The 27,784-nt window shown below is 41.8% G+C and overlaps 1 protein-coding gene across 2 annotated transcripts; it reads right to left on the bottom strand.

The window, feature by feature from the left end:
- Window positions 1-143: 143 nt before the first annotated feature.
- DTL (denticleless E3 ubiquitin protein ligase homolog) lies at window positions 144-27,735 on the bottom strand. 2 transcript variants are annotated; one of them, XM_054983340.1, is made up of 15 exons: window positions 27,642-27,735; window positions 25,917-26,042; window positions 24,797-24,895; window positions 23,186-23,247; window positions 22,458-22,578; window positions 21,243-21,308; window positions 20,640-20,755; window positions 19,749-19,822; window positions 18,082-18,185; window positions 16,724-16,828; window positions 12,878-12,990; window positions 8,915-9,004; window positions 8,179-8,311; window positions 2,063-2,907; window positions 144-990 (listed from the first exon to the last, which is right to left on the bottom strand). In XM_054983340.1, exons 1-15 carry the CDS (start codon window positions 27,685-27,687, stop codon window positions 922-924), a joined length of 2,169 nt encoding a protein of 722 aa, XP_054839315.1. In that variant the 5' UTR covers window positions 27,688-27,735; the 3' UTR covers window positions 144-921. The 2 variants fall into 2 exon arrangements, with proteins under 2 accessions (XP_054839315.1, XP_054839305.1); XM_054983330.1 differs by having other exon boundaries at window positions 144-993.
- Window positions 27,736-27,784: the final 49 nt, after the last annotated feature.

Consider the following 27,784-nt stretch of genomic DNA (forward strand, 5'->3'; position numbering starts at 1 on the left):
TGTGCTATGAAGCCAGGAGGTTTTTAGAGAGTAGGACTGGTGCCACATAGCTTGTTCAAATCATTCACAGGCAACATTTTGCTAAGCACCTTTTTATTTGCTCATGGAATGCTGGAGTCAGGGAGCAGAGGAAGTGGCAAAGAGCTGTGAGTTCTCAGTTAACGCCAAAGTTTTCCACTTATGAGCATGTCACATGATATGATACTTTCCACACCACTGTGAGTTGTATGTGATGCTCATATTCTAAATTACTCATAGACCCTTGCACGCCCTCAAGAGCACACAGCAGAGTTAACATGAAAGAGGTTTTGGGGTACAAACATCAGACCTTTTCCTATTATTTTTCAATTTGTTTCTATAACTTCCACTCTGTTTACATATGCTCTAGTAGAAGTGAAATGAAAGAGTCAGCAATTTTAAGAAGCTTCATGTTCACAAAAAACAAGGTCTCATTTACAATGTCATTTACAACAAGGGTAAACTCAGTGCTTCACATTATGGAGACAGTAATCCAGGGGACTGGTTCACCCATTTCATCACTACAAGCAGAACGCTAACTTTGCTACACTGTCCTCTGAAACTGAAGGCATTTCAAGTACTTTTATGACAATATACATATACACACATAGAGAGAAACAGTATTTAATATTGCAGCACCATATCTTAATGGCCATTTCCAAAGAAGAAATATGGACAGAATGATAATACTGGTAGAAATATTTGTAAAAACTAGAACTTTTAGCTGATGTCTTACCTAATATTACGCAATAAATGGGTAACAGATTTTAAAAGAATTAAAATAAACATGGGAACAAAACTTTCAACTCTGAGAACACTGTTGTCTCTTTCTATGGGTGATACACAATTCATTTTCAGTAGTGTAAAGTATATCAAAACATGCCAGCAAATGCAGAACACTGCTTAATCTTCTTGTGATTTTCGCTGGAAGTATGTGCATATCTTTCGCATGGGTACGGAACAAGTTGGAAGCTGCTGAGGAAAAAAATTATAAAGTCAGGTATAGTTATGAGTTCATTTATTTAAATGTCTAGCTGACAAAATAATCCTCATCTCCCTTTCTAATGACATTGGGAGTTAACATTACAACCACTTTGGAATGTATGACCCCCAAAACTTTATACCCCCTCACTGTCTGCATTTGTCTATTAAAAGCATCCTTTGACTGGTAAAATCAGACTGAAATGTTGCGTGAAATTCCTATCTAGCACACGTTTCCATAATTCTACCACTTATTTTTCCTGAGACAGAATCTTTACTCCCCCTTTACATGTCTTTGGAGACCTGTTCAAAGATCTGTATACCAAGCTGGAATACACTGAAAACAGGAGTCTTGCTTGCATTTTAGTCACTTTTGGCCTTTAGAAACTGAAGAATAAGTTTTCCTCAATACTATCTTTCTGCTCAGCCATATTCTCATTCATGTTATACAACTAGGCCTCATAGCTCTTGGTAACTTCAATGCAACTTGGCCTGCTGTGTGTGAATAGAGAAGGAAGGTCAGGTTACCAACAGGTAGAAAGGAATGCTATGCCGCTTCTCAGCCACAAGAGAATAGAAGGGAAGGAAAAATACTCTTGGGAACAACATGGGATGCAGCAGTCAGAAAGGGGCATCAGTAGGCACTGTGCCATCTTCCTCAGGTTCTTCCAAGTGATTTCTGCCAGTATCCCCTTCTCGTTGCAGCCCTCCAGGGCACAACCGATGGTTCCAGAAAGTCTCGGGACCACCAGAATTAGCTTTTCAGGGGTTACAAACAGCTACAGTGGGGAAAGGAAAAGAGGCAAAATTCTCTTGTATGAGCTCACTTTCTTCAATGACATTTCAGCGATGTACCAAAGCTCCGAATTCTGAGCAGCTTCATTTGGAATGCACACAGAAAATGCTTGCCTGACAAAGCCATCAACTGTACTGTACAATGGCATTTTTTCCTTTTCTTTGCCAAAAGAACACTTTTAGTGTATAACAGAATTCCTGTCAGAGGAGATTAACCCATACATTAATCCCCTGCTAAAGATGTTGCAGCCATGCCTGATTTACTTACCGATGCTGGTGAACCAATTCCTGCCCCAGGTTCCTGTCGTCTTGTGCTAGAACTCTGTGACAACTTAACACTATTGCCTGATCCATTCTGGCCCCCAAATTTGTTAGTCCGCAGCTTGTCCCCCAGAGCAGACAGCCAGTTTTTGTCATCAGAACCATTTTCCTTGTCAAGCATTTTGCCACAAGAAACCTTGAGAGGAACTGGGAGATCTGTCAAGCCTGCTGCAGAATATGGATGTCTAGGAGGGGAAGATTCCTTCTGGCTTTGAGTGGCCTTTGCTATTCCATTAAGAGTCAGACAGTCTTCACCACAAGACTTTGAATTTACTGGCAGAGTATACTGTTCCAGTCTGGATTTTTTAGGATCTTGATCAGGGTCAGTCACACAGTTGCAACTTTTGGGGCACTTTCGTTTTGCATTACTGTCCTCACTGGATTCTAGTCTCCTCTTGGCTCGTGTTTCAGATGGCAAATGTATGGATTTAGGAGTAGAAGGGACCCCAGGTAGAATCTGAGAAATTTCTGCCAGGGCCTTTCGAGGAGAAAGTGTCTTTGATCCCTTCAATGGAGGAGATAAGTTTGGAGCCTTGGTAATCCAGTGCCTGATGGACATCACTGAGGGAGGTGCTGATTTGGGTGAAGTGCCAGAAGGGGCTTCCCTTTGCCTTGCTGGTGTGTAGGCCACAGTGGCTGGGGGGTTGACAGAAGATGATGTTGGTGTGTTGGTGGAAAGAGGAAGATCTCCCATGTAAGCTGGAGCACAAGCTGCAGGCTGTGGTGAAGAAATATGGGGGCTGCCCACTGCCGTAACTTTAGCAGGAGTACTCTGCTGGCTGCTTATAATTTCTGAAGAGGAAACAAAGTACACACAGTCCAAGTGAGGACAATATGCTGCAAGAGTAAGTAAAGCAATATTACAACAAAGATATGTATTACCTGAACATGGAATCTGAGAGATTCACTCCCTGAATAAGTAGTGGTATCAAGAGGATTAAGCCTTTCTACTGACTACCTCTTTAGTTTATCAAGGGTATGCAGCAACCCAACTGCTATGGAAATGAAGCCATCTTCTCCAGCTAGGTTACCTTACCAGTATTACTGCTGAAACAACACGGAATGGCCTTTGCAGACTTAGAAGAGGTGTATTTAGATTTATTTATTTCTAGCCTGCCTTTCCCTGTAAGCCTAAAACATTACACAAATACATTAAAGTTGGGTTGCCAACTGGATATATTAATCTCCTAGAACACTGTTACATGGATTTTTAAAACCATGGTGCTTCATTGCCAGAATTTTCTTAAGATGTACCGAGTTTCAAAAAATTAGAAATTAAATCAAAAATTAAAACTGAGATCTAATTATTAGACATAGGCACCTTGTTATGTAGACCACATGGAACAGCTGGTCCATAGGGTCTGTTACTTCTATATGCGTGTTGCTGTTATTGGAGTCACCTTATTATACTGAGCATGCATAGAATTATAAGAAAATGCAAAATGTGGGACTGGTGTGTCTATAGTTCTGCAGAAGAGTACATGAGAAAAATTCCAGGCTCGGTTCTCAGCATGGCCAGTCAAGAGGATCTCAGTTAACAAGGCTGGCAAAGGATGCTCAAGATCTCGGAGAATTCCTGCAAATTCCTGTGAGTTCTGACTCAGTCTCTTGGAAAGTGAGTCAAGAGGCTACGGGAAGAGGCACCTTTTAGCCTACCTTCTTCTAGCAGCAGGAAAGAAGTGTGGGTGTAAAGGTGCTCAATTTACTCCTCCTCCCCTCCTTTGTGGTATGGCCTTCCCAGGGACTCAGCTCTTTCCCAGTCACTAGCAGTGCAAGATGCAATGAGCATACTATAGACCCATTGCCTCAGAGACTAGCACAACAAGTGTCTGGATACAAGCTGAAACCTTGCCTGCAACACTGGTCCCAAAAGGTAGCAGGTCTCACTTCTGAAAGTTTGAGAACTACTGACATAGTCTGAATTGTATTGGAAATGAAGGACAAATAGCACAACTTGATATAGGCAGCTTCATTTATTCCTAAGAGCCAGTACATAGATAATGGTTCTAGGATGGTTAGTGAGGTGAGGAGGCTGTCTTACCTAGCCATTTAAAGAACACTGTCCTGATTCAAATGTATACTGAAGCAAATTACCTGCAGATATCTCACAAAGGATGCCTGCAAGATCAGACTTTAAGGTCATGGCCTGAGAAATCTGCCTTCTACCCTTTAAAATTTTGTAACATCCAGCCTGATGAAGAACACTGGTGAACATGAAAGTTTGCACATTTTTTGTGTCAATTAATCTGGTCCAAATAAAAGACACAACACAGATCTAGTTCTTGGTTTTGGACTTTGTCTGCAAACCTCACCTGCCCACTCTCAAATACAGATGGCTTCTACAAAATGAGAAAAGCCACATTTACATTATAAAGAGAAGAAAGAAGAGTATGCTCAGCATCATGCCCCAGATTAAGAGTAATTACATAGCCATAACATCAGTTTGTTCCAGTGAAGAGGGTGGGAAACTAACTAGATGCATGTTTTATCTGGACAGCCCTTGAAATAGAAATTGATTAAGCCAGTCATGAAGCAGCAGGCAGATAACTCCTGTATATACACAGTATGTGTTTTGTGTTCAAAAAGCCAAGATCAGCAGGAAGTCTGCTTATGTTTCCAAGGTTCATGCACTTACTTTTCCATCTCCCAGCTGTTAAGACAGAATGAGCAAAAAGCCAGGATGACATTATCTAACATAGATGCCAACTATAATTGTGAAGATCCATCATTCACATCACTTGTAGTTCTGAACCCAGAACCACAATAACCCCTTCTCTGATTATGGAAATAGAAAGCAAAGTGGGTTTCTCAGCAGGCTCTTTAAGAACACAGTGACTTATTTCTGTGCACGCACAGCACACACACTTTATGGAAGAACTGGCATACTATCCTCCTATTGTTCTACAAGTTTCCTGCAAGTTAATTCTGTGTTGACCAAACAATTGACTGCTTTCCAGTGAAAGAGCAACAAAAGAACCTATTTGTGAAGGTGAAAACTCACCCATTAAGTTCCCCAAACCCTCAGTTTTCTTGAAGTTTTTACGGTTCTACCTCCTATAGTTGTAGAACTAAATTTAACCAGCAATGACAACATAGCCTAGAACTGCTGGCAGGATCCTGGGATGGAAACAACTTTAGCTTTATGCACTTCCCTACATTTCCGCATAAGTGAAAGACTTATGGGTCTCTAACACAACTTTGCACAAACCAGGATCCTCTTCTGTATTTACTACTACACTCCTTTGCAACAATGAATATTTACACAACAGAAGGAATGATGCTTTTCTGAATAGCTTGTTGCATTGTTTATGTAAATCTACACAACTATTTTGCTCAGTAGCATTTTAGAAGGTGACTTGAGCATTTATCAAGCATGAGTATCACTTGCAACACAGGCAGCCAGACAATTCATGTCTGAAGAATTTCCAAATGATGCCACCGAAACTTCTTTGTTAATTGCTGTTCTATAGGAATCATCACAGAGAAGCTGCAATTGTATTCTAGTGTATGTTGGGTCCCATTCCACTACCAGGGACAGGGAGAGTGCAACCTAAGGAGCAGCTTTTTACTGCATGAACCAATGCTATGGGTTCCAATTATTTCCAGGCAGTTGGAAGGGGCAGAAGGGCAGGCATATGGCCCTTAGGTCTGGACTACCATAACAACAACTGTATAACTAGAAATTCTGTTTACCTAATTTCTTTTGTTGGGGCATATAAATGTTTGGATAAATATTGTGTTTTAATTGTTATACAAGTCACTCTGAACCAGGAAGCTGTACTTGAAGTTTATGTTCCCTGTAATGTTCTAGAATAGCACACCCCATGCAACATAGCAAGGTGGAAGAGCCTTAAAGACAACCTCTTCACAGATTACAAACTCTTGTCACAGTTTCTCCAGTCACAGAAAGGGCTAAACATTTCTACAGATATGAGACAGGAGGAGCTGACTCACATCCTCACAGCAGCTTTGACACACAAAGAGTGCTGAAGGAGGCACCTGTTTTACAGGAAAGGGAGTGCTTGGGTTTAGTTATTGAAACAGGAACTATGCACTGCCAACTTAAAATAAAATGCCCTACAGGATAGTAAATCCTCTGCTGGGCTAATGAAATTAAGTGTATTAAGAGCTGCTGAACTTTGACATGCTTTCTAACATGGAACTCTGCAGAATTATAAAGTATTTGCAGCAGTAAGTGCATGAATATAATGAAATATAGGGAGGAATGAGCCCCCTGTCCCCTGGAAAAACAAAAGAGCAGTGCTGTGGATGGGACTAGAGGGCCATCCAGTCTAACATCCTCTGCAGCTGGGAACAGCTGCTAGGGGTGTATACTGAAAAAAATTGTCATTTCAATTTTGGATCTGAGAGTTCCGAACCAACTAGGAGCCGTTATTAGATTTTCCAGGTGGGGTGTGGCCAGCTCGTATCTGTTTGGTTTTCTTCATTATGAGTTACTCCCAGGGAAGTATCTACAGAATTGCAGCCTATGATTGAAGCCTTCCAGATTTTTTTTTATCAAGTTTGGCTGATTGAACAGACCACTTGTGCACCACAATCTCAGCAGCACTTTTCCTTACATCAACTGTCTAAGCACCCTGATAGCGGTGGGGGAGACAGACCAGTGCCTGGGTAGCACCGCAAAATAAACCAAGACGCATCCCACCCCCCTGCAAACAAGTCTACTGAGATGTAACTCCAATGTTATTCAATAGTGCTTACTCCCAGGGAAGTATCTTTTGAATTGCAGCCTATGATTGAAGTATGCACATTTCCCCCTCCAAATATTTCCAAAGATGATAGGTGAAGATAGGTGTCCCCTTGCAAGGACCTGATTTACACAGAGATGATGCCATTGCCTGGGTAGCAATTGGGGGGGGGGAATGCACTCATGAGCATTGCAGACGTTTCCCCTTCTCACCAACAGAATTTGTAAAGGCTCTCTACTCTTGGGATCTGACTGGTGAATACCATTAAGGAAAACAAGATGCTGTCCTGCGAGGCAAGCCCAATGCCTGCCTGCTGCTGGTGCTGCAAGGTACAAACCAAAATGAAACACAAACTTTTTGGTGGGAGGGACTCTTACACAATTTAGTACCCCAGATTTGGTTCAGCATTCTGGAAACTACTTTAACAAAATGGAACAGTGATTTCCAAGAGTATTTCTGGCTCGTTTGTTTTGTTTTGCACACTCCTAGCAGCCACATGCTTCTGGGAAGCTTTCAAGCAAAAACATGAAAGCAACAAATTTGTCCCTAACATCTGGGACACAGAGGCATGCTGCCTCTAAGCAGTCTTGCTGGTATTAAGCTCAAATACTGCCATCTCAGAAATCTTTGCTTTCACTTTCAGGCTTCAAATGCATTAATACCCCACTTTTCCAAAGTGAGCTGTCTGATGTGGTCCATATCCAATTAACTTGCAGAAAAACATGCAGATAAAGCATGGTAGCATCTCTCATGTTGTGTGAGGGAGGAAGATACAACAAGATAGCATGCAGTATAAGCCAGTATATATTCTTGAATTGCCAATGATACACACAGAAGGGCTATGGAAACATGATCTTATATAGCCATCCAAAACACAGACTTCATTGTGAATAGATCTAGGTGGCCAGTTTCACAGGGTAAAGCACAGAGTAAAATCATTACACACCAACTGGAGGGAGAAGAGCAAGAAGACTGGTAGTTTGAATGTTTTAACCTGGCTATATACCTCCAAACGCATTTCAACAATCAACCTGTCATTTAAGAAAAAGAACTCCTTCAGTGGCAGCCCCATCATACCAACTGCACATCACATCAAACTGGCCACTTGAACCCACCACGAGCATTTGTAATTACTAGACCCAATGAGCTTTGCATGCATGGTCTTCAGGCTACGTTTGTATTTCACATGCTATCAGGTACCTGCCCATATATGCAAATTGTCATTTACCCCTAGGTCTGTTGCCAAAACTATTTCTGAACAGTGAACACTGATGCTTGTACAGAGTGGGGGACAGGGGAATTCCCCAAGTGCCAGGCAGGGGACAGAAAATGTGTTATTTTCTTAAAAACTTACCTATTTCATTTTGTTCTCTAACTTTCCTCTGACAGGGCCAACCCATCAAATTGCTTTTGTCCATCAACTTGCCTTCCTTGCCTCGTCTTAAGCGCCAAATCTTGATGGTGTTGTCATCTGAACATGTGGCAATCTACAAACCAACACCAAGAGTCAGATGGAAAGAAATACATCTCTTTAAGTGGGGAGGGGAAAAGATTGAGGGGATTGTAAGTGGTGCCAGCCTCATACCTTTCTTGCTATAAGGAATATTCCTAATGAGGAAGCATGAGGTTAATGCAAGTACAAAGCAATACTGTGGTGTTAATTTAAAATCAGGGAACTGTGAGTCAGAGTTTAAAAGGAGAGAGTGGAAGTACATTATGAAACAAACTCATTATACCCACTGGTAAAATCATAATCTCCTCTAGCGTTTATATAGTGCTTTTGAGTAGAGAGAGTGCTTTGCATGTTTTGTGTTGTAATCTTTGTAACAATCCTGTGATGTATATCAGCATTAACTTTATGGAAGCTGGGAATATTGTAACAAGAGAGAAAAAAGAAGTAAGTTATTTGGAAATCTTTCAGGATACTGTTAGCTCTCAAAGAATGTGAACAGATCAATCGCCTCCTCTCTAGACTTTTAAGTCGCTACTATTTGTTCCAAACATTCTGTGCCTCCTGAAGCATATTCAGTTCTCTTGGGGTCATGAATGCATTTATGAAAGCATGGAATATTCAAAATGCAAAAACAAACCTTAGAGAAATCAGAAGGACACCAGGCAACTGAAGTGACTTCTTCCATGTGACCAAAGAGCATTACAGGAGGAAGTTGGGGCTTGGACACCTTAAAAAAAAACAGAATTGTAGCATGTCCCATAGAAGTGTTACCTACTTATTGAGATGCTGTGGAAGAAGGACAAGCCTTCTCAAAATCTTCAGTTTCTTCAAGCAAACATGGCTCTCTCACTAGAACTACTCTGCATGCCTTAAAGGACTGCTGTTTTTAAGGGCAACAAGAGTAACAAATGTTTTATGAACCACAGCCCACTTTGTCAGATATAAACTAGGCAAGTGTTCATGATGGACCTTGTTTTCATAATTTATTCTGCTTCTCCTTGTCATGGGAAAAGGTAGAAAACTATGCAGGGCATTGAAGTCCCCACTCCCAACCACCGGAAATATTCTTCAGCTAGCTCTCTGGCTTCTAGGACTGCCAATGATTTGGAGAAAAACGTATCTGGCCCCTCTGTTAGCAGCTTAAAATGTGTAGAAACAAGCAGCTGAAGCTTTTAATGGCACAGTGGTATAAATAATATTACATGGTATATAATGTCCTATTAAGCCTCTGTTAAAGGGGCAAGACATTTTTTTCATCAAGTTGTTTGCAACTCTGTTGGCTTCTGAGATTTCAGCAAGCATGCCTTGAATGATGCCTCATATTAGTTTAATACCCAATAAATCTGAAAGCCAAACCGAACTCTACTTTTTCTGCACTTTGTTAGTCAGAGCATACCTACACAGCCTGGGCTTTGTTAATCTAGATTTTCACAGGCTCATAGCTACCCAACAAAATCTCAGCTCTATTACTAACCTTATTAGAAGATCGTAAAGAATTTAAGTATATGGACCAAGAAGCATTGAAAGATTTATAAATCTTAACTTTGTTCTGAAAAAACTGCCAATTAATGTGCTTTTTCAACTGAAATAATTATGCAATATTTCAATTTTGAAAGTAGTGGCAACAGTGAGAGGAAAGTCAAGGGAGCAGTAGTGATTTTTTAGCTGCACGCATTGACTATACTTTGTCCTAAAGAGTTCACAGGTGCATTCACATGGTTCTCAGGCAGTGTCCCACTCAAATAGCTTATAGAGCCAGACCCATTTAGCTTCAGCAATTATCAGTAGGTCATTTGTCTTCAGAGGCATGTGCTGTCTTCAGATCCTACTAACAAGCTAAGTAAACCAAGTAGCCATCAAGTAACACTACAGTGGCATGCCACTCCATCTATTGTGTATCACTGAAAAAGGAGTAACTTGAGCTAACAACAAGAAGCTACCAAACCCAAAATTGCTTGCTTCAGTTTTGCAGTAGCTTCTGCTTCCTGAAGCTATGAGTCACTGTTAGCAATGTGATATTTGATGGGTATTTGCGCTGATGACTAAGAGAAGTTAATAGATTCTTCACCATGTGTCTAAGTGAGGCTTTACAGGGAGATATGAAAGAAATGAAGAAAGAGTGCTCCACTTTTCTTGCTCCATTTCCTTTTTAGAAGCTGTTTCTTTGGTCTGGCAGGTTGAAAGTTGTGTAAGTTTCTAAGTAGAATATTGAAAAACTGGTTGAAATTAGATTGGGTCAAGAACTTTTTCAAACAAGGTCAACTTCTTGCCTGCATATTTAGCAGGTGCCCTGTTCAAAAATCCAGCCACTTTGCAAAAGCAGGCAATACCATGGAAATGAGAACACTTTAAAGAAAAACAGCTAAAGCTCTGGATTGGGAGAATACATTTGTTTATATTTAGATTTCCCTTCCACTTCTGTAGCAAAGCCCTGTGTTAACAAGAACAGGAAAAATGACATATTTTGCATAGGAGCTACATCCAGTAGTCATAAGGAACAAGAATACTCTTAGAATCTGGTCATACTGCCCAACTATAGCAATGGGCACCTGAGAACATATCTGTCAAAACATTAATCACAGTAACACTACAAGGTAAACCACAATGGACAGCTCTGAAAGCTGGTGTACACACAACCCTCCCCAACAAGACATTGCTAGAAATGAAAATCCAAATGTAACCTACAAAGATGCTGCTATATGGCAAACAACTGCACTGGTGGCAGAGCCAAATCATGTGTAGAAAAGGCTGCTTTATGGAGAGGAATGGTAATCTTCCCTATTGAGTACCCAAGTACCACCTAAATGTGATCAACAGTTACTTCAAACAGTTATGCTCTCTTTTCCCTTCATCTTTCCTAACAATTTCCCTTCTCGGCACTGATGACACTTTATGGGTAGTGAATGTGCCATTCTGCAAGAGCATTAGTTGCCATGCAGCTTTTCTCCTGGATCAGACATCATGGCCATTTCCCACAAAGAGCAGTGATTAAAGTCAGAAACAGCAAAGGCCAAAGTGCATTCTGTGGTGCAGCTCTTAGAGATATCCCAAATATTGATACAGGAATAAAATACAGAGCACACATATAACTTCCTCTCAGAAAGAAAGCAGTGTGGCATATAAGAAGGGGGACAAAGCTGTTGTGTCACAAAGGTCAGAAATGGAAATGAAAATTTAACTCCGTGTGTATAAAGTGGTAGATATCGAAGTAGCTTTTTCACCTACTGAAACAAGGTCCCAGAGGACAAATTGCAGGATAAGAAAGTGGAGGGAGTTGGCTATGCAATCAAGTAACACTGATTAGAGTTGGCAGGAATTGTTTGTGAGCATAAAATGTTGCAAATAAGTCAATGGCTCCAGCATAAAAGGGAGACAACTAGCAAAGCTTGATGCTGATCCATATTAAGAAGCAGTATTTCTTGTTACCAATCATACACTTCAGTGTATGGCTGCACAACACAGCTGACCATTCTCATGACTGCCACTGCTATATGAAATTGTATGAAAAAATAAATGCCACTGCTTTGTGTGAATTGGCCTAAACACTGAGAAGGAACATGAAAAAGATCCTACTACAGCATACTGGCCACGGATACATTGGCTTATAAAGAAGGGTTCAATTATGCTTGCTGTCATTTTAGAATTTAATATACAATTACTTAGATATGACCTAGAGATTCCCTTCTTTTCCATCCTAGCATCCAAGAGACAGGGAGAGCACCCTGTTCATTATGCCTCTCACGTGCCAATTCAAAACATGAGGATGTTGTGAAGAGGTGTGTTTTGAAGGGGAGGGGAAGCTGCTTCAAAATTATCCAGACCACTGCGCTTGTTTTGGAGTAGCATTTAGTACATGGGATTATTCCAGTTTTGGTAAAGTATTTTATTTTAGTAAAATGTACTTCATCCTGTTATTATTATATTGGATGATATAAACCAAAGTCCTAAATCACATTATTTGGTGGAAAAATATAGCTACATTTGCATTTCCCCACACAACCTCAATATACCAACAAAACCCAGCCACCAGACACGAAGAGGAAACAATATACACATATAGTAAGAGCTTATAAATGAGAAAAAGTGCCAGGGGAGGGGACAATTTGATCATTAGGCTCTGGTTAACGTGGAACTGCTGTTAAGTATGAAGCAAGAACTTTCAGCTTGTCATAGCTGGCTGAATAAACAGGATTGAAAGGGGATTTTTAAAGGCCCATTAAAACCAGATTAAGATCAGCAACTTGAAATAAGCAGGATTGATGAGAGAAGGTAGAGGCAGGAAGTTAGTTCTGTTTTATATCAGGGCTTGCATTCAAGCTTGACAGCTGCATACTCTGGGCACAGCATGCCAGAAACTTGCCCCAGTGAGAGAGAGAGAGAGAGAGAGAGAGAGAGAGAGAGAGAGAGAGAGACACACACACACACACACACACACACACACACACACACACACACACACACAGAGAGAGAGAGAGAGAGAGAGAGAGAGAGAGAGAGAGAGAGAGAGAGAGAGAGAGAGAGAGAGAGAGAGAGAGAGAGAACACAGTACTATTGAGGACAGACCAGACACACAGATTTTGGGTTTTTTGAAGGAACATACCTTCCAGATATAGGCGTACTGGTCACTTGAGCCACTAATCAAGAACTGGTCATCTGGGCTGATGCCTGATTTGACATAGAAACTGGAGTTCTGATGTCCGCTGAAAGTCAGTACTGAGATTTGAAAAAAATAAAGCACAGTGCCAAACAGTTTACAGCATAGCTCAGGGATCAGCCAGCTATACAACAAAGGGCAGCAATACAAGCTTCCCTTGCTTGTTCACATACCCACAGAATCAAGTTGTTTAAGCATGTTCCCTCTTTGCTCTAGGGCCCATCTTATCCCATTTGTTAGCAGGTAAACTGCAAGAGGAGAAAGTCCAAACATTGGCAGGGACAACAGATGGAAAGGACTCCAAGAAGATGTCTGTATAGTACTACACTGCACAGATATTCCTTGTCTAGCATAGCCGAAGCTAGTCATATGTCATATTTCCCTCACCCCCAAATATTCTACCCAATTTATTCTATGTTCAAAATCAAACAGAATTTGGAAAAACAAAAGTACAGTCCAAAGCGTTTTTTTTAAAAAAATGTGTCTTAGAACAGAAGCATGAGACAGAAAATATATGGAAAGCTTATGCAATGGACAGAAGTAGTGCTTGCCCACCTGACTATCCCTGGTAATTCCATCCAAACTTCTCCCTATAATTCAGTTCAAACAGGGAACCTGCTTGAAAGTTGGGACTGTGTTGCAACCATCTGGCCAGCAGGGTAAAACAACTTTATTCCCGTCTTTCTCCTTCTGCCATCTCTCTTTACTCCCTGCAGTACAGTTTGGCTATGTTTCTTGGTCTCTAGAGTGCACCTGTTTCAGTAACCTCCTTAAATCTTTGAACATTCAGCACTTTTTAGATTGAATGCTTGACAAGCTGCTGCTCCTTTCGTTTCCTACCATGCTATCTTGTTTCTTAAGAAGGCTGAGCATGGGCTCAGGAACACAGGTCACTTGGCTATTTTAAGGACTCCATAATACATCCTCACCACCTGATCTATTAAGCCTTGGAAATACAGCCCCAAATAGCTGCCACAGTTGGCATGTTGAGAACTGGAAGCGCTTGTCACCAGCAGGGAGAGTTGCATGCAGATGCGGAACACTCCAAGATGATTGTGGAGGTGGAAAGGGCACATTTCCAGACTGAGCACAGAGTGTTACCAAGGCCCTCTATCAGCCCTGGAAAGGAAGCTTTTATACAGAGGCCAAAAGCTGTAGTTGCAACTGGTAAAAATATGATAGTAAAGTTTGCTGATACATAAATTAAGACAACATTTTTTGCCTCTAGGAAAAGCTATCTATTCACCCTTTTATGTTGGGACTCAAAGAAGTTTCCTGATCTCCTTCCCTCCAGTGACTGCCTTGGTGATTAATGGTGGTTGCTAAACCAGCAGCCTAAGCTTGAACATAAAATGGTTTCCATTCCATAAAGCTAACTTTCCCACTGGCGGTAAGTAAGAGTTGCCTTCAAACAAACAAGCAGGGAAGCTATACACAAAACAGTTCCCACTTTCAGCCACTTTTAGAAGTACATAGTAATGAGCAAGTAGTTTTTTGAACTAACAAGGTGCTATTACACAACTGAAGCAAGCATACTACCATCTCACAGGCCATTCTGTGACACATGAAGGCTAAAAACTAGAAAGGAGGCTGAAAGTGTACTAGAGGAGAGACACAATTCAAGATCAGAAACTGCTGCCAGACAGGACGTCTGGAATGTACACAAGGTAAAATAATTATGTTCTAGAAATAAGTATGCACACTCACGCCCACCAAAAAAGGAGAAAAAAATTGAGTCCAAGTACAAAAGGGAAAGCTATTAACACCTGATGTTTCCCAAGCCACATAGTGAATCTTTCAGTATTTGCTGCACTCTGGTGGCCTCAGAAGGAAGTACATAGTTGGATAGCAAGTCTAAGAAACCAGGAGGCAAGAAGAGGAAAAACAACTTCCAATCTCTAGTGTAATCTGACATGGGAGCCAAACATTCAGACAAGGTAACAATTAAAAAACATGTTTCAGGGTCTTTATATAACCTATTACCAGTAGACCCATTATGGATTTGTTTAAACACTTGTTTGCTCAGAAATATTTTCCTAAGTCAGTGGGGGCTTTACTTCTATATGTATAGGTTAGGGCTGTGCTATTCAGGTTTCGCTTCAGGTAAAGATACCCGAAGCGGACCCAATTCGGCAAGCTTCAGTATTCCCGAAGCAGGGCCAGCTTCGGAATACCGAAGCAAAGCTTTCCAAAGCATTTAGAAATGCTTCGGAAAGCTCTGGGACTTGTTTAAAGGGCCCCACCACTGCTTGCAAGCGGCAGCGGGGGGCTTTAAACATCAACCCCCCCCACCTATCTTGTGGTGGCTCCGGGCTGGCTCCTCTGCCGCCGCCCGAGCCTGCGGGGTGGTGGGAAAGGCCGGAGCCGCCTCCTCTGGCCCTTCCTGCCCCTCAAATGGCTGCGGCGCGGTGGCCATTTGAGGGGCAGGAAGGGCTGGAGGAGGCGAGGAAAGCCCTTCCTGCCCCTCAAATGGCTGGCGTGCCGCGGCCATTTGAGGGGCAGGAAGGGCCGGAGGAGGCAACTCCGGCCTTCCCCACTACCCCGCAGGCTCGGGTGGCAGCGGCAGAGGAGCCGGCTGGCTCCAGACTGTGCTGCCTTGTGTTGCTGCCGCCGCCCAGCTGATGACCCTCCTGCCGCCAGGTAAGTGGGTGGGGGTTGGAGGGGCCTCCCCAGGGTTGGGTGGGGGGTGGAGGAGTCGCCCCAGGGTTGGGTGGTGGTGGTGGTAGGGAGTTTCCCCCATTCACTTCAGTATGCTCCGAATCTTCACGGAGCATACCAAAGTGATTCCCAAACCCCGAATCCAAAACGGCGTGCTGAAGGGGTATTCCGAAGCGGAATACTGAAGGGGTATTCCGAATCTCCCACCTGTGCACAGCCCTAGTATAGGTAGAAATCTGATGGTGCAGCATTTGTGAAACACATTAGATTATGTCCTAAGCTTTGGTTTGTGCTTCCATTTAGTTTCTGTGTCAGGCCATGGATTTTGGATTAAGACTATTAGAAGTGCAAACTTTTCTTGGGTTCTGTATATAAGCTCATCAGTTTGAAGATGTATTCGTTTGGTTTATTCGGTGTTTAACCCACACTCCCCACAAGCGGGCTCAGGACGGGGTACAACAATCGTAAAATACAATCACATAGCAAATTTTACATTAAAATTCAGCAATTAAAATCATATATACACAATCAGATATATCATATATATTCATATATAGCACATGAAGAAAGATCAGCGAAGTATGAAAGCTACTATTATTATCACCAAAGAAGCCATTACATTAATACATACAGGGCTTTTTTTCTGGGAAAAGAGGTGGTGGAACTCACGAGCGCACACTCTCAGGACTGTGTGATGATGTCACTTCCAGGCTGTGGCCGCCCCAGGAGCGCTCCCATGCGCCACAGGGGGCCTGGATTGGGCCCAAATTGGCCTGGAATGGGCTGTTGCTGGAGAGAGGAACCTTCCCCTGCCTGGCAGTAGCCCCATCCTGACCCGTTTTGGGCCCAAACTGGCTGACATGGGCCCAAAACAGCTTGGAACAGGCCACTGCTGGGAGGGGGAACCCTCCCCCTGATCCTGGCCGTTTTGGCCATTTGGGGCCAAAAACCCACCAGTCACATGGGTATTTTTTAAGGGGAGCCGGAATGCAGTTCTGCTGCTTTCCAGCTGAAAAAAAGCCCTGAATACTTATTTCCGTAGTAGACTACCTGCCCCAAGCATTACAGAGACATTACTCCCACACAAATACTCATATCAATTGCAGAAAAACTCTTTCCCATCAATATCCTTACCTGGGGTGGCCTTTGCACTTGACATATTGAACACATATATACTGTCATCAGTGCAATTAGCAAAGAGGCTGGTACCAGTGGAGTCCAAAACAAGACTAGAATAACCTAGAAAAGAGACAAAGTTCTATATGAAGTTGCCTTTTCTGATTCTGAAAACGGCAGTTCTTTCTAAACTTTATCCAACCTCTGCTACCTGAGGTTCTTTAACAGTAAGTGCTAAGACCTGAGCTTGCAACCTTTCTGTATGCAAGGTGTGTGCTTTACCACTGAGCCAGTCTCTGCTCAGATAAGTAAATAAGGAACAAGAATTGTGGCTGGCGGCACCAATTGCATTAGCCCTAACAGAGGGAAGAAACAAGTTGCTTCCTAAATTTCAACTCACCATCAGATATTAACTAAATTTCAACCTAACGATTAGAAATTTTGACAGTATGTGGCCAATATAGTACATCTGGATTGAGTCAGATAGCTTTATATATTTAGGACTAGTGCTGGAGTTTCTAAGCAAGTGAGCCTGAAAAAGCATTCAACCATTAATCAGCTTTCATTAAGTCTAACAGGTATGGCCCTGGTAATTAGCATTTTGTATTTCAGGCTTGACTTGAGGGACATGTACCAAAAATTATTTCTCTAGGGCACACTGGAGTACTCAAGCAGCAGCACTCCACCTTCCCCCCGGGCGGTTCTGTCTCTAGTCTGCCAGCCTGAGAAGCAGACAGTAGGAAGTACTAGACACGGAGAGGTAGGAGAATGCCAGACCCAAGCGTTTCTGCTGCTGCCCAGAAATGCTACCAATCCTTGCAAAGTGTACCATTTATGACACTCAAGTCACAGGCTGGACATCTATAAATTCAGGATGCGGTTTAAAACAAATGAGCAAGCTGTAAATCAGGAGACTGTGTAAGTTATTTTTAAAGGAAGATTGAGTGGTAGCAATGTTTTGAGCAGGTTATGTATAGGGAATTAAATGGGAGTGAGGGAGAGAAACACAAAAACGTTGTTGAGGTCATCAGCTCTTCAGCATCAACCACAGTTTTGGTTCCTAAAGAGTTCTGTTCTAGTCCCATGTGATCAAATTTTGAATTACGATTGTCATTTTTGTGATGGCTAGAAGCCCTCAGTTAGATAAATTATATCCAAAAACTAAATGGAAGCCAGTGCATTACTATCAGTGAAAGTGTATGCTCCCCTATGGCTTATTCTAGCCAAACAGGAAACCATATTCTGAACCAACTGAGATCCTTGAGCAGCCCTATTCAAAGGTTAACACGTAGAACAGTCAGCAGATCACTTTTAATAGGACCCACTGATGGCCCCAGATGCTACCTGAGCACCTACTTCCTCTCTTAGAGCCATACCAAGTTTACGTGTGCTAGTCCCAGGGTAGCTGAAAGATCTGGATGGCACTGGATCCTGCCGATATGTGGTATAGATCTTGCGCAGGTCCCATACCTTGATTACACTAAAATTTAAAAGATAAACCATTTGAAATACCAACACTGTAGTCCATTATCCTTTGTAATAAATACACAAAGGAGAATGCAATTCTATATGTAAAATCAATGAGCAGAACATGCCTTCAGCAAAAAGATACTAAGATCAATCAAGCAAAGTGAATGATTGGTTGACAAGAAATACAAGCTATTCCAGGTCCTTCTTCAACACATTCAGAACTATTGCAAAGAAGCCTTCAGTGTAAAAATACTGGCCTTTCAAACCAAAGATGTGACCAAATGTGACAGCTAAGCTAATTTTGCCCATCAAAAAATGTTTTCTACTTGATTCAACAATTTAAAACTGAAGCGGCTTCTCAGCATTTTTCTAGACAGGTTACACAATGTGCTCTATAAGTCTGGAACGCCTGTGCAAGACTACACAGCTAATATTGGCAAAAAGCATAGGCGTTGTTTAACAACTGTTATAGGCCAAAAACATAGGCGCAAAATTAGATACAGTATTTTTTTTAAAAAAAAGATACTTGCAATGGATTCCCCAAATGCAAACCAAGCAAGACTTCAGAAATGAACACCCATATATATGAACAAATGAAATGCTGGTTCATCCATCTGATATTTCCACAATGCTTCAGACAGGATGTGTGCCATGGATTTACCCTGCCAATCTACTACCACTGCTACTGCCACTAAGCAGGGGAATGTTCGACCACACCATAGCCACTATTGCCTGACTCTGGATGAGTGCCTGAGACAGAGGCCTGCACAATGCACTTGCTCTACTCCATGTATCCCATTGCATGTTGTAGGATGGGGAATAGACAATTATCTAAGTTTTGCAGCAAGACTTAAATTTTCCACTGTCAGAAATGATGGCAGCAACAGTAATGGATGACAGGTGGCCCCCCCTGAAACATGAATGGAGGACTAGCCTTGTGTTTAGTTGGCTTGTATGCAAAGAGCTTACAACTGTGAATCCTCTTCTCCAACTACCCCCCATCTGACTTCATATATTTCTGCAGGCTTACTCAGGAAGACATACTTTACTTCGCACATGTTCCACTTATAGAGTATGTTCTACAAAAAGATCAAGTTCAATGATTGATGCAGTCCTCCCCTTTGCAAGGGAAGAGGTACATGGGGAAAACTGAGTCAGTTTGGTGTAGTGGTTGTAGGTGTAGGGGTGGGACTCTAATCTGCAGAACCGGGTTTGACTGCCCACTTCTCTGCTCGAAGCCAGCTGGGTGACTTTGGGTCAGACACAGCTCTTTCAGAGCTCTCTCAGCCCTGCCCACCTCACAGGATGATTGTCGTGGGGATAATAATCACACACTTTGTAAACTGCTCTGAGTGGGTGTTAAGTTTTCCTGAAGGGCAGTATATAAATCGAATTTTGTTATTATTATTCTGTAAATGTTCACATTAATTCATGTTCTAAAGTTGGCGCACTCCAGCAGTCCATCTTGAGTTAATTCTTTTCACAGTTAAGACAGAACAGGAGTTAGAAACTGGTGTGTTCATTGCCTTTTTTCAAGCTACACTGTACAAGCAGGAAAAAGTCACCTCCTTACCCATCAACTGCTCCTGAAGAAATTAAGGTGTGTTCATCTTGAAGTAGCACCACTGTTACACTCTGCTGGAAATCCTGAAGAGAAAAAGAATATTAAAAAAAGAATGAACCCGTTTTTGGAGCAGCTTTAGAACCGATTGCCTTATTTGCTCATTCATTTTGAGCAACCTCTGTTGACAACTTAAGTGGATGTTGCTCCTCCATTAACCATCCATTCACAATCAGCTATAGTTTGATGATTTCAGCACCAAGAAACAACTGTTTTAGGTAAGTAACTGTTACTAGATTACAATACATCACAGAGAAGAATGCAAGGGTAATTATTTGCAGTTAATTACAACAGAGCCCCCAAACTCCCCCCCCCCAAATTTCAAAATGTAAGACATTAATGAACCCATGAAGTTAGGCCAGATTGGTGTTCTATCAAGGCAAGTTTTGCCTATTTTGACTGGCAATGGCTCACCAGAAAAAATTCTTTCCCATCTCCCACTACCAGATTCTTTTTACTGGAGAGGCAGGAGATTGACCCTGGGACTTTCCACATGCCAACCTGATGCTCTGCTGCTGAGCCCCCCTCCCCCCACCATGTATTTTCCTTGCAACCAGGATTGTTGAGACTGCACGGGAAGAAATCTCTTACTTAAGGAATTTCTTGGAACAGAGTTTGCCCATCAAAGAAGTAGATCAGCCATGAAGAGACACCAGAACTGCTACAAGGACTATGTTTTGAGTCTTGTGTAGGATACTAAGATCAGCCAGGTTAAATATGAAGGCAGCATGTTAAAAAACAAATTAGTGTAGTAAAATGCAGCAAAGTTAACTTTTGAGCTATAAATCAGTGTATGGTAACAGGAAAGCTGACCTTCAACTGGCTTCAGCTTCAAACCCTTACCACTGAAGGAGCCAGTCCTCTCCCGCTCTGTTTTTTCTTCTTCAGTTTGGAGAGCATATGTTTGTCCATTACGTTGTGGGCTCCACTTATTTGCTTCACTTGTCTGTAAAACCCATCTGAAAGGCAGTTTCAGAAAGCAATATTGAAGCACTGTTCCCTGTACTGCTGCTCCTTTCAGATATGGACATAACTGACATACAAGGACAAGTTCTTCAGTCAGCCTGCTTGGCCAAATGTCACCTGGCCCTGCCTTCTCAGACTATATCAATTTCCAGACACTCTGTTGGAAAAAGAAAGAAAGACAGGAAAGGCCCATTCCACTAACCTGCTCTCAAAAATTGATTATTTTTAATCTGCCTTCAGTTTTTTTTAATAAGAGAATTCCAATGAATACTTATCAGCATGAAAAAGTCACCATATGCAGGCTGAATACCCACATCACTGTTGTGAAGACAAGGGTTGAAATCAAGTCATGCTAACCTAAGTTCAGATTCCCACTCAAGCAGAAACCTCATGGAGAAACCCTGGACAAATTCACCTTCTTAGCTTAACCTCTCACAAAGTTGTTATGAAGATAAAATTTGGGGCAAGCAGTAGTTGTACCTTTCTTGTTGCAGCGGGTGTCCCAAACCATGATGTTTCCATCCCTTCCTCCAGTACAGAACACAGCTGTAAAATACATATAATGACGATTAAACCAACAGCACATTGTAGAATCGTATATGGCTCTGTAATTATTCAAAAGGGATTTGGGAAGTAACAAAATAGAACATAAGCAGCTTGCCGTTGCCCAAAATCCCCTTCACTGTTTTAACACCATCATTTGAATATGCAATGCATGACACCCTCCCAAACTGATTTTGTGATGGGGCACGAAGCCTCCCCCCACAAGGCTTTTTTTCTGGGGAAAGAGATGGGGGAACTCTTACCCAAGGCAACTCCCAGGAGGAGATGGCATCCCTGTGACTACATACACGTGTGTGTGCACTCGCGTGATGGCACAATGATGTCACTTCTGGGAAGTGACATCAACATGCAGGCCGTGGCCGCCCTGGAAGTGCTCCCATGCTCCGGGGGGGGGGGGGTCCCAATTCGGCCCGGATCGGAACGGGCTGCTGCACTGCGGGGGAGCACTCCCCCGCCCAGCAGTGGCCCAATCCAGCCATTTCAGACCCGAATTGGCCTGGAATGGGCTGCCGCCACACAGAAGAACACTCCCCCCCCAGCAGCGGCCTGATCCTGGCCATTTCGAGCCCAAACTTGGCCAAAACGGGCCTAAAAAAGCCAGAATTTGTTGAATGTTGTTGAGGAGGGAGCTCTTGTAGGTTTCTTAGCTGTGTGTGCTCTCCGGTTTAACAGCCTCTCTGGTTAACATGGATGCAACAGGACCTGCTGGTCTTTAGAAGGCAACAGGTCAAGGCTCATGAGGCACAATGCTGCAGGACAGGGAGCCAACTTGGGATCAAGGACATGGCACACTGGCAACTCTTTGCTGTGAGGAGCTTAGGAAGGCATCCAATCTGCTGACAGGGTATGAGAGGCTCCTTGGAGGCAAACTGCTGCATATAGATGATTAGCCACTGGGTATGAAGAAAAGCTGATGTACCATGACATATTAGTGCCATGGGGGGGGGGGGGGATCAACTTAATGCTGGTCAGCCATGTATAGAACAGAAAGAACATGCAGCATGTATTCATAGAAAGTAAAAAAAGATAAGAAATTTTCAAAAGATATCGCTGCATGTTTTTCCAAGCTACTGCTTTATCTTAAATAGAATGTGGTTGGATTCCTTGTAAAGTATAAATGTAAATATTTACCTCTCTCAAATCTGGAAAAAGCAACAGACTTGAGGCTGCACTGATGTCCTCGGCACGTCCCCAAGAGTTCACCAGTTTTTACATCCCACACTTTTGCTGTTTGATCTCCTGAAACAGTAACCTTCAGGAAAATACAAAAGGTACTCTTTTTTTTGCAGCAGCAGAAGTTCCATTGGCACCTTTATAACTAGTTCATTATAGTATGAGCTTTTGTAGCCCAAAGTATGCTACAAATACATGAAGCAGACTCAAGTAATGGCAGATGTACATGTGAGTTATGATAAGATAATGTAAGATCATTTATCTTTCAATACATCAAAAGACAGACTTAAGATTCAAACCTAAACTTTTCCTATAGCTAAAGCTATCAGCGCTACTAAGAGTTTTGCCAAAGTACAAAAGGGAATAAACCCTAGTGCCAACTTTTGTTTTAAATATAATTTTTATTGGATGGGTTAACATACAATTAAGATTATAACAGTTACATTTTCCTTCGTTTCCCATGGTTATATGCTTCCCACCCCCTCCCCTCCCCCTTTTCTGTGTTGACTTCCAACAGCACTCCAACCCCCCATTTTCTAATCTTATTTCTAAATCCTAGTTGTCACTTTTTTATTACTGGTAAAGATCTAAACTATATCTTATCTTATTTAATAACTTTCAAAAGACCATAATACTTAACTTAGTGAAAAGGACAAATAGTATTGACAGTGCTTACAATTACTTACAATTTTGTGATCATTGGGCACCCAGGCCAGATCAAAAACAGCATTGGTGTGTGCTTGCCACTCTGGAAAGGAAATGAAAGAATCCATTTGTTCTAGCTACTGCAGCTTCATAGACCAAATGGTGGCTATATTCTTTACCCAGCTTGCAAAGCAGTAAGGGTGTAGTACAGCCTTCCACAGCTGGAGTTTGGTACCTAGATTTACTAGTACAGACTTCCACTGCTGGAGTTTGGTACCTAGAATTACTAGTACAGCCTTCCACTGCTGGAGTTTGGTACCTAGATTTACAACCCCACAGAGTATTTGTGGGACTTGAACTCTGTGCAGGCACAAGGGCTGTACAGAGCTCCTTGATGGTCAGCAGGAGGAAAGCTGTGAAACAAGTTGGTATGAATCACCTCCCTAATACAGAGCCATCAGTGCCATTGAAATGAAGTTGACCTTGGTACAGGAGGACTAGGAATCACACCTAAAACTTGGGGTAGGGGGAAGTCAAAGAATAAAACTTTTGGAGCTGGATGAAGAAATAAGTCATTTTTACACATACTTTCAGGAGGAGGAAGGGGCCATCACAGCTCAAGACAGCAGCTACAAGTACATGCATAGTCCTAAGAAAGTCAGGGATGATCCATGAATACTGGAACCAAGATAATAGAAGAGCCAAAATGAATGCAACCTAAAGAACTGGACAGCCTGTCTCTTGTTTCCATCTTGAGAAACAAGTATAGTGCCAGGAAACAAAGATGTGCAGTTATTCCAATTCCTTTTATCCTTGTTCAGTCTGCTGTCTCTGCAGTGTGTGCTTTTTATTTACTTGTTAAAATCCTTTTCATATTAAATATGTTCAAGCCAAGTTCAATCCATACTTATCAGCATGAAAGGGGGCTGCAAGTCCTGTGTGCCTAGAAAGCTCATACAAAAGTGATTGGATCCCCCTGTAGCAACTTGGAGATAGGGAGATACAAAATCTTTTAAGAGACAAAATGCAGGAGGAGCCTGGGTTGGACTGGACAAAACCTCTGAAAACTGATTTGGTGGTGATGGCAACATGCCCTGAGAAAAGTGGGGAGTGAAAGAAGAGCCCTGTTGGCTGGGGACCCTTGGCTGACTAGCTTTCTTCTTCCCAGTGGTGCATAGGAACGGGCAAAGTCTGTCTCATCACAAAGGGCATGATAAATTCTGCATGGCTCAGGCATAAGGTCTAAAGGTCAAACACAATCTGGCATGATTCAAATGACTTGTAAAAAAACATGGTTGCAATCCTAGTCTGCAGGACAAGTGTCTAGAGAGCTCATACAAAAGTGACTGGATCCCCCGGTAGCAACTTGGAGGGAGATACAAAGTTCAATTAAGAAAATGTATTGCTCCCCTCCTCTTTTTTCCTTCTATACCTCCTTATCTAGTTTTTTATATATTTTTAAAAAAGAAAGAAAATGTATCAGAATGATAAATGTCATTCAAGAAGCAGCAGCAATCAAACCTATGTCAAGTTTTTGCTTGTATAAACTGCCAGTTATTTTAAATGACCAACACACAAGAAATGTCTTATTAAAATTGCTTTTATCAAACAAATCATTTCACATTTCACATCAACGCAAGGGTTACATTTACCTCTAAAAACCTGCTTGTCACTTGCTTGTGTTTGGGTATCATACAGCCTAACAAATCCATCTTCATTGGTAACAGCAAGTATGTGCTGCAGGTCTGGAACTAGAAAAAAGGCAATAAAATGTGTGTGCCTTTAAAGTTTAACATTTATATTTTTGCATGTTACTAAAAAAGTTACAATACACTTAACAAGGGAATCAAGTACAGTTACAGCCTTCTAAGCCCATTAAAGTCAATAGAAGGATCATATAACTCTGCTTAGAACTATATAGCAAATCATGAAATTTAACAATATAAACAATGTATTTACAGAAAATGGTTGTGAAATGGAATCAACAAAACCATGAAATCAGACTGGAAGTTAAATATAATACAGCAAGTTTCAACGACAACAATGTTTTACATCCATTTGTTGGTATACTATTTGGACTGTGGGAATGAAAATGTATAGAGTTTTGCAAAAACAAAAAAAACTGTTTAAGTTCTTACATATTTGTATTTAGTGCATTGTTTGTAAATCATAACTCCATTAACCTAGTTAGACAAAACAGCCAACAAAGAATACAGAATATTTACAGTTCATTCAGCAGTTCATTCCCTGTGTGATACCACACATTAGCTAAGATCAATATTCCATTTGAGAGAATTCAAACACGGTTTGGTGTAGTGATTAAGAGCATGGGACTCTAATCTGGAGAGCAGGGTTTGATTCCCCACTCCTCCACTTGAAGCCAGCTGGGTGACCTTGGGCTAGTCATAGTTCTCTGGAGCTCTCTCAGCTCCACCCACCTCACAGGGTGTTTTGTTGTGGGGATAATAATAGTATACTTTGTAAACCGCTCTGAGTGGGCATTAAGTTGTCCTGAAGGGCGGTATATAAATCGAATGTTGTTGTTGTTGTTATACTGAATCACATTTGTCCTTCTGCAGCACCTAACATTGTAGCCACTGTGTGAACGTCGCAACACCCATCCGTTTAGACGGTAGTAGTACAATGTTAATATATACCATACTTTTCTCCTTGTTCATCCTAAATTATCACTCAAAGAAACTAGTCATAATCTATATGGGTGTATTTCATCCTTGCTCTACAGAAAAAACTGAGAGCTGACCCCCACCTTACCAGTTGAAAAGGTGCAGCCAAAAGGAGGAACCAGCATTTCCATTTCTCCATAGGACGGGTGGTCATCTGTTTTAGCACACTGATAACAATCTAAGAGATGGTGTAGGGGAAACTGTGGCAGCAGACCTAAAAAATGACAGACAACATTTGGAATTTAATAACACATGTGCATGCATGTGTGTCTGTTTTAAGAGTTTCTTTTTCCAAAAGATAAACAGCAATCAACTTTACAGAACACCACAGCAATCAAATTTGTTTTAAAAGTTTTATTGTACAGCTAACTGTACTATACAACTGATACATCAGTTATCACCGTGCATATACTGTAGATTAAAACTCCTTTTACATCCAACATCTAGCATCAATGGTTACTTTTAAGCCCACTCTTTCAGTAAGAAGGCAACCAAACCTTCTGCAAGAGCACCAGGCAAAACAGCCAAGACTGGGACAGCATTTTTTCCTTTTATCTGTTATATAGGAGCAAAATGACAGCACATGGGCTACAGTCTTTCATTCCTGTTATATATGTCTTTTCAGTATCATTGACTGTTAAGGAGTAAGTGGGTTCTAGATCAAATCAAGCCTGAATTCTACTTATAATTTTAAATGAAGACACTGACACTATAGTACTTTAGTTATAGCAAGAAAAGACAAGACACCTTGGAAAAGACAATAATTCCAGGAAAGGTGGAAGGTAGTAAAAAAAGAGGAAGACCAAACATGAAATGGATTGACTCAACAAAGGAAGCCACTGCAATCTGTAGAGCTGGAGCAAGGCTGTTCTGTTCCCCTCCCCCATCTTTATATCTTCCAACTTTGGCAATTGGCCTAGACCTGCATACCAAATGAAATGAAATGTGTTTCTGCTGATATACTAGTTGCCAAGCCTTTGTACAAATCCTGGATACAACATTGTACAGTTATACTTCCTATACAGACTATTATTATTGTTAGCACCGAATGGCAATTTAGAAGAATTGTCCTAAAATAATGATGCAGGTTTCACCTTGACTACTTATTTCGGTTAGACTTTTGACCAGTCAAACTGTAAAAGCACTGGAACCCAGAAACTGTTGATTATCCTCCATTTTGAGCAAGTTTTACTGCAGGCTCCTTTAACCCCAACCCATACTTCCCTAAGCGTCTCCAGTTCTGAATATCTGTTTCAGCTAGATTTAATTACTTAATCATATCAACCTCTTTCCCCGTAAGTTCTGAAACAGCACCAAGAGGAACCATAAACTAATTTAAACACAGGTGCACTCATCCACCAACAGGCTGTTATTCCTTCCTAATTAAAGAGAAACAAGAAAATTTGTAAGCGTTTAAACTAAGAATTTCCCGCTAGTCCCAGAGATGATTTTAGGCAGAGGAAAAAACGAGAGGGACTCAGGCAAGACCCCACTGGTGAGGCCTGAATGGCTGCTTGCGCTGAAGCGGCACAGGATTTCTGCCTGGCTCTCTTAACTCGAGACGTGTGGCGTTCCTGAAACCGGTTAAACTGTCGTTTGGAAGGAATCCCTGAGTTGTGAAGGGAATCGAGATCCTGTTCAAAGCCCCTATGAAGTTTTCTAGGTGCCCTTCAGCGACCCCTCCCCCCCAATCTACCTCACAGGAACGTTAAGAGGAAAAAGATCCGCCTGTACCCTTGGGGGGGAAATAAGCAAAACGTAATTAAACGGAGAAAAAGCGGCTCAGGGGGAGAAGAGACCAAGCAGTACTCACCACGTGGCCCGGTCCGGGAGCGGTTAATAAGAGACCGACACAACATGAGGACAGCCGCGCCAAATGGCTCAAATGAAGACTAAACCACTGCTCACTGTCCACCCACCAGCAACCGACGAGCACTCTCTGATATACTAAACTCC

This window comes from Eublepharis macularius, chromosome 1 (assembly GCF_028583425.1).
Source record: "Eublepharis macularius isolate TG4126 chromosome 1, MPM_Emac_v1.0, whole genome shotgun sequence".
Classification (NCBI taxonomy): Eukaryota; Metazoa; Chordata; class Lepidosauria; order Squamata; family Eublepharidae; genus Eublepharis; species Eublepharis macularius.

Excerpts from the sequence above, each read along its gene's own strand:
- DTL (XM_054983330.1), bottom strand. The coding sequence starts at position 27,687 with ATGTTGTGTCGGTCTCTTATTAACCGCTCCCGGACCGGGCCACGTG. Across the intron at positions 20,756-21,242 it reads CACCCGCTGCAACAAGAAAG|ATGGGTTTTACAGACAAGTG; the intron begins GTACAACTACTG and ends ACTGCCTTTCAG. Across the intron at positions 19,823-20,639 it reads GAGGACTGGCTCCTTCAGTG|GATTTCCAGCAGAGTGTAAC; the intron begins GTAAGGGTTTGA and ends TTTTCTCTTCAG.